At 34.7% G+C, this 7039-nt stretch overlaps 2 protein-coding genes across 2 annotated transcripts; both read left to right on the forward strand.

Annotated features, from left to right (window-relative positions):
• The first annotated feature begins 8 nt into the window (after window positions 1-8).
• LOC100642000 (serine/threonine-protein phosphatase 6 catalytic subunit-like) lies at window positions 9-1636 on the forward strand. The gene is made up of 4 exons (XM_020008301.1): window positions 9-128; window positions 185-244; window positions 300-933; window positions 1247-1636. Exons 3-4 carry the CDS (start codon window positions 799-801, stop codon window positions 1499-1501), a joined length of 390 nt encoding a protein of 129 aa, XP_019863860.1. The 5' UTR covers window positions 9-128; window positions 185-244; window positions 300-798; the 3' UTR covers window positions 1502-1636.
• Window positions 1637-3774: 2138 nt separating this feature from the next.
• LOC109593025 (uncharacterized) lies at window positions 3775-4488 on the forward strand. Its single transcript, XM_020008295.1, has 3 exons — window positions 3775-4029; window positions 4074-4304; window positions 4347-4488. Exons 1-3 carry the CDS (start codon window positions 3945-3947, stop codon window positions 4472-4474), a joined length of 444 nt encoding a protein of 147 aa, XP_019863854.1. The 5' UTR covers window positions 3775-3944; the 3' UTR covers window positions 4475-4488.
• Window positions 4489-7039: the final 2551 nt, after the last annotated feature.

Raw genomic sequence — 7039 nt, forward strand, 5'->3', positions numbered from 1 at the left:
ATAGCTACTACTAGTAGCAGTTGTAATGCATCTAATGATGGTGCTGCTGTTGGACTGGGGATTTTTGTAGCTATACTGATGATTCTATTAGCTGTTAGTCTTGCTGTCAATATCTACTGCTTTATGAAGTAAGAAAAAAAATGTTCATTTAAAAATAATATATATGTACAATTTTTTTCTAAAGATTTATATATCCTGTCATTGCAACAAAAGCAAGTAAGTCTTCTGCTGAAGAAGCAAACAAGTTAGTGTGTTAGTGTGTCTAATAATGTTAGGATTATAATTATGTACAACATTAGAAACGATGAAGACATAACAATGAAAGAATGTGAATCGTATGGTCTTCATAAATTAAATAAAGCAGTAATTTATGAGGAGTATGATAATAAATTCCCTGTTGTGAATGAATCTACTACTCATAAAGAACCAGTTAAACCTGTTGTTGGTGGATCTACTACTGATGATAAACCAGTTAAACCTGTTGTTGTTGTTGATGAACCACCTGCTGCTGCTGTACCTCCTGCTGTTTATGAAGCATTGGATACTAATGATGTTATACATAATGTTGATGACATTAATATATATGAAACATAAACTAAACTTTATCTATGCACACATTTATGCTGTATTAATTGCTGTACTAATAGATAGTGTGACATTATTCAAATAACATTATAACAAGCTTTAGAGTAGAAAGATGTCAGCCACATCATACTATTAATTTTGTAAACATTAATTTAGGAAACTAATTCACACCTGTTATTTAGTATAATAGAAAACTTTCTTGTTCACATTCTCATGCTCATTGTAATACAGATATCCCATGAAGGCACATTCTGTGATCTGGTTTGGTCAGATCCAGAGGACATATCTGGCTGGGCAGTTAGCCCTAGAGGAGCTGGCTACTTGTTTGGTAATTCTGTGACCCAGGAGGTATGGATGGACCTTATTATTTTTATAAATTATTATGAATGTTTAAGAGGTATGGGCCCTAGCTGTTTTTATATAAATAACTTGTGTTTATTGTAGGGCACTTGCTATGTAATACACTGTGCCTTGGTTCCATTAGTAACAATAACAGTGTCAGTAAAAAGCATTATAAAAAATATGCTGTGTACATGTACTTGTATGTAGTCATTGTAGCATTTCCCTTTTATGCAATGATACCCTTTCATTGTTTTTGATTTACTTCAAACCACTTATCTTAATTCTTAATTCCACCTTCTATCTCTCCCTTTTCTCTTAGTTTATGCATCTCAATAACCTCAAGCTAATATGCAGGGCACATCAGTTAGTCCACGAGGGCATCAAATACATGTTTGACCAGCGCCTAGTGACAGTATGGTCTGCTCCTAATTACTGCTACAGGTGTGGTAACATTGCATCCATACTCATCATTAAAGATGCTAACTTGGAGGGGAAAGAGGCAAAGCTGTTTCAAGCAGTACCTGATAATGAGAGGGTCATACCACAGAGAATAACAACACCTTATTTCTTATGAGGGAGAACTAGAGTTTGTAGCCTTTAATTATACTTACTGTCTTTTTCTCATCTCTTTGCTCTTTTTGGCTATTAATAACTGTCTACCTGTGTTGTTTGTATCACCTTGTTTGTTGTTGGAAAATTATTATTATTATTATTATTATTATTATTATTATTATTATTATTAACAGATACATTACAATACTATCAATAAAATATACATGTGTACTGTGTTTGATGTGCATGATTATGTTCTTATGTACCTAAATAATGAGTACATAACAGAGTGCATTATGTAGACATGTGATATAGTTATTATAAAAGGAAACAATAATTATTCATGATGAACCTGTTTGCCTTTTGATACTAGAGCAGAATCATGTCTCTTCTGGTAGTGGTTGTCTTCTTGTTAAGTGTCAATGAAGTTATTAGTCAATGTCCACCTTCCTCAGGTAAGACACTGGATGTGTATAATAACAACTGTATAGGTTTTATAGGTATCTACCTGAGGCATGATGGAACCTGTTATACTAATGGATCATTTTTTACTGACATTAGCATCAGACCAACTCCTGTACTAGAGTGTGTATTACCTGGTGCTACTCTGAATGGTGGAGAATGGATTGGTCCTAATGGAGTAGTTCCTTGTGATGGTGGTAACAATGCAAATATTCAATGTACTACTGGGTCAGGTGCTAGTCTCAGTGTTCACATAGATCCACCAAGCTATGTTGGGGCAGATGGTGATGGCTGGTACAAGTGTTGTCTACCAACTGATTGTTCGAATCCTAACACTAACATCATTTTTGCTAAGATATTCAGTAAGAGGAGACTATGATCACTTACTGATGTAATAATTTTCATTTGTAGGATATTCAGAGATAGAATCATTTACTGTTGCTGATCTTCCTTCTGATATGACAGTATATCCTCAGGAATACAAACTAAATTGTATTAAAATTGGACACTTTAGGTATGATATTAGTATGAGCATTGGTAGTACTGCACTGGCTAGTTATACTAATTGTCGTGATGATCGAAATGGCTATTGTCCTGGTACAGATTTGAGTGGTGCTGTTGAAAACACAGTAAGATATACTGTTGATATCACATGGGATGGAATGACTGTCAGTAGTGGATCAATCAGTCAATCAACCACTGGAGATCAAATGTATCAGTGCAGGGTAGCAGATCATCCTGATAGTAATGAAATTAGAATACATAATGTAATTATAAAAGGTAATTAATGTTGATAAGTGCTAATAATTCTTGATGCCAATAATATTAGTACCAGCAACTGCTCCCTCTTCTCTTACTGAGGTCAGCAAGACAGGTACCACTATCACTGTCAGTTGGACTGCACTTGATTCATCTGATGCTGATGGATATGTAGTCAATGCCACTAGTGACACAGACACTGTGCAGACAGTACAGGTGGAGGGAAGTAGTAATAATACAATCACACTGAATGGACTGAATATAGAAACAACTTATAGCATCACAGTCAGAGCCTATCAACAATTACTGGGACCTACTAGTACAATCAGTGTACAGACTTCAGGTATACTGCTACTGCTAATGTAATTTTTACACTGTTGATGTATTTCTAGTTATTAATTCAATCAATTGGACACTAGTCTCATCCATTACACAACTCAATAACACTCAATATCGTATTGATTGTCTCACAACTACTGATATAAATCCTTCAACTGATGTTTACTGGTTAGTGAATGGAGTGATGAAGAATAACTCAATGTATTCATCAATTGATGTCCTGACATACAACAACACACTACTGGTATATCCTGATCCACTGGGAGTGTCAGTTAATGTTACCTGTATAGCAATGATTGGAGGAGTCAAAGACAATCAATCTGTGATATTACATGGTATGATTATACTTTAATAGTAGATACCTTTGTCTTTTTTCTAGCTCCTAGTAGTCCTCCAAATAATGTGAGAGGGTTTATATTAAATGCTAATAGTATCAAAGTGAACTGGACCACTTCATCAGAGACTAATGGATATGTGATTGAGTATACTACTGGAGGTGTAACCAGGAATGTAGTATCTACTAGAAAAAATGAAATTGTGCTATTAACACATCTCTCACCAATGAGTACCTATACCATCAGTGTGTACTCATATATAGATCTTCCTTCAGTTAATAGTACAGTAACAGTGTTAAGATTTGATGGTGAGTTATTATGATTGAGAGAGTGTAATTGATATCTGTTATAGTTCCTAGTCCAGTAACTAGTCTCTCAGTATCTAATGTGTCAACCACTGGTATTACAGTGAACTGGACCATTCCCAGTAGTGACAACTATGTAACATACTACACCATCTCCTATACTCCATTTTGTTCCCAGTTATCATTAGTGAATGAGACAGTCTCCGTTGGTCCTCATCAGTCCACTACAACATACAGTTATACATTAATAGGTCTGTACAGTGGTATGAACTATACCATCACAGTGAGAGCTTGTAATGTACTAGGAGGATCTGATTCAAGCGTTATACCAGCTAGGACATCGTTCACAAGTATGAAATATAAGTTTTATCATCTAAGATTATTTCTTTATCAGTTCCTGTAGGTGTACCCACATCTCTTCATGTTAATCCAAATACTAATAGGATTATGTGGAATGAGATCAATTGTTCTCAACTCAGTGGTAGATTCATTAAATATAATGTACTTATACAGAATGTATATGTAAATGAGCTTGTGTTTGGTAGTGAGTATAACATCAGTGTAGCTGCTGTCAATTCTGTTGGAAGAGGTCCCTTCAGTGATCCTATTTTAGTAGAGATTGGAGGTATGATCTAATCATAATGATTGTGAATGAGACTTTCTATAGCTACTACTAGCAGCAGTTGTAATGCATCTAATGATGGTGCTGCTATTGGACTGGGGATTTTTGTAGCTATACTGATGATTCTATTAGCTGTTAGTCTTGCTGTCAATATTTATGGTTTCATAAAGTAAGAAAACAATGCTCCTTTAAAAAATAATGTATATTTTCAATTCTTTTCTAAAGATTTGTATATCCTGTCATTGCAGCAAAAACAAGTAAATCTTCTGCTGAAGAAGCAAATAAGTCAGTGTGTCTAATAATGTTAGGATTATAATTATGTACAACAATAGAAATGATGAAGACATAACAATGAAAGAATGTGAATCATATGGTCTTCATAAATTAAATAAAGCAGTAATTTATGAGGAGCGTGATAATAAACTCCCTGTTGTGAATGAATCTACTACTCATGAAAAACGGGTTAAACCTGTTGTTGTTGTTGATGAACCACCTGCTGCTGCTGTGCCTCCTACTGTTTATGAAGCATTGGATACTGATGATGTCATACACCATGTTGATGACATTAATATATATGAAACATGAGCTAAACTTTCTCTATGCACACATGCATGCTGGATTAGTTGCTGTACTAATAGATAGTGGGACATTATTCAAATAACATTATAGCAAGCTTTAGAGTAGAAAAATGTCATCCATTACATAATACTATTTGTATGATTTTGATTTCAAGGAAAACATTAATTTTGGAAACTAATTCACACCTTTATTTAGCATAGGACACTTTCCTGTTTGTGTTCTCAAGTTCATTGTAATACAGATAACCAAATGAAACTAATTTCCTTTACTTGTCATTAGATCAGAGGAGTACCTGATAATGAGAGGGTCATACTACAGAGAATAACAACACCTTATTTCTTATGAGGGAGAAGAGTTTGTAGCCTTTGATTATACTTACTGCCATTTTTCTCATCTCTTTCCTCTTTTTTTCTATTAATAACTGTCAACCTGTGTTGTTTATATCACCTTGTTTGTTTGGAAAATTATTATCATTATTATTATTATTATTATTATTATTATTATTATTATTATTATTATTAACAGATACAATACAGTACTATCAAAGAAATATGCATACGTACTTTTTTAGTGTTGTATGCGTATGATTATGTTCTCATGTACTTAAATAATGAGTACATAACAGAGTGCATTATGTAGACATGTGATGCAAAAGGAAGCAATGATTGGAGTATAAGGATTTGTTTACTCTTGATGCTATAGCAGAATCATGTCTTTTCTGGTAGTAGCTGTCTTCTTGTTGAGTGTCAGTGAAGTTATTAGTCAATGTCCACCTTCCTCAGGTAAGACACTGGATGTGTATAATAACAACTGTATAGGTTTTTATAGGTATCTACCTGAGGCATAATGGAAACTGTTTTTCTAATGGATCGTTTTTTACTGATAGCAGTATCAGATCAACATCAACTGCTTCATATTTACAGTGTGGATTACCTGGTGCTACTCTTAATGGTGGGCAATGGATTGGTCCTAATGGAGTAGTTCCTTGTGATGGTGGTAACAATGCAAATGTTCAATGTACTGTTGGGTCAGGTGCTAGTCTCAGTGTTCACATAAATCCAGCTAATGGCTTTCTTGGGGCAGATGGTGATGGCCAGTATATGTGTTGTCTACCCACTAGTTGTTCAACTCCTGGTACTAACATCATCACTGCTACTATATTCAGTAAGAGCTAGGAGACTATAATCACTTACTGATGTGATAACTTTTATTTGTAGGATATTCAGAGATAGAATTATTTACTGTGGCTGATTTTCCTTCTGATATGACAGTATATCCTCAGGAATACAAACTGAATTGTATTAAAATAGGGCACCCTGACTATGATATTAGTATGAGCATTGGTAGTACTGCACTGGCTAGTTATACTGCTTGTCATGATCCTAGTAATACTTGTGGTGGTACTGTGTTAAATGGTGCTGTTGAAAACACAGTAAGATATACTGTTGATATCACATGGGATGGAATGATTGTCAGTAGTGGATCAATCAGTCAATCAATCACTGGAGATCAAATGTATCAGTGTAGGGTAGCAGATCATCCTGGTAGTAATGAAGTTAGAATACGTAATGTAATTGTAAAAGGTAATGTCAATGAATGCTAATAATTCTTGATACCAATAATAGTACCAGCAACTGCTCCCTCTTCTCTTACTGAGATCAGCAAGACAGCTACCACTATCACTGTCAGTTGGACTGCACTTGATTCATCTGATGCTGATGGATATGTAGTCAATGTCACTAGTGACACAGACACTGTGCAGACAGTACAGGTGGAGGGAAGTAGTAATAATGCAATCACACTGAATGGACTGAATATAGAAACAACTTATAGCATCACAGTCAGAGCCTATCAACAATTACTGGGACCTGTTAGTACAATCAGTGTACAGACCTTATCCACAGGTATTGCTACTGGACCTTTTAATGTACTATTAACATTGTTGATGTATTTCTAGTTATTTATTCAATCAATCGGACACTAGTCTCATCCATTAAACAACTCAATAACACTCAATATCGTATTGATTGTCTCACAACTACTGATATAAATCCTTCAACTGATGTTTACTGGTTAGTGAATGGAGTGATGAAGAGTAACTCAATGTATACATCAATTGATGTCCTGACATACAACAACACACTACTGGTATATCCTGA

Source organism: Amphimedon queenslandica, unplaced genomic scaffold, assembly GCF_000090795.2.
Source record: "Amphimedon queenslandica unplaced genomic scaffold, v1.1 AMPQUscaffold_13508, whole genome shotgun sequence".
Lineage (NCBI taxonomy): Eukaryota > Metazoa > Porifera > Demospongiae > Haplosclerida > Niphatidae > Amphimedon > Amphimedon queenslandica.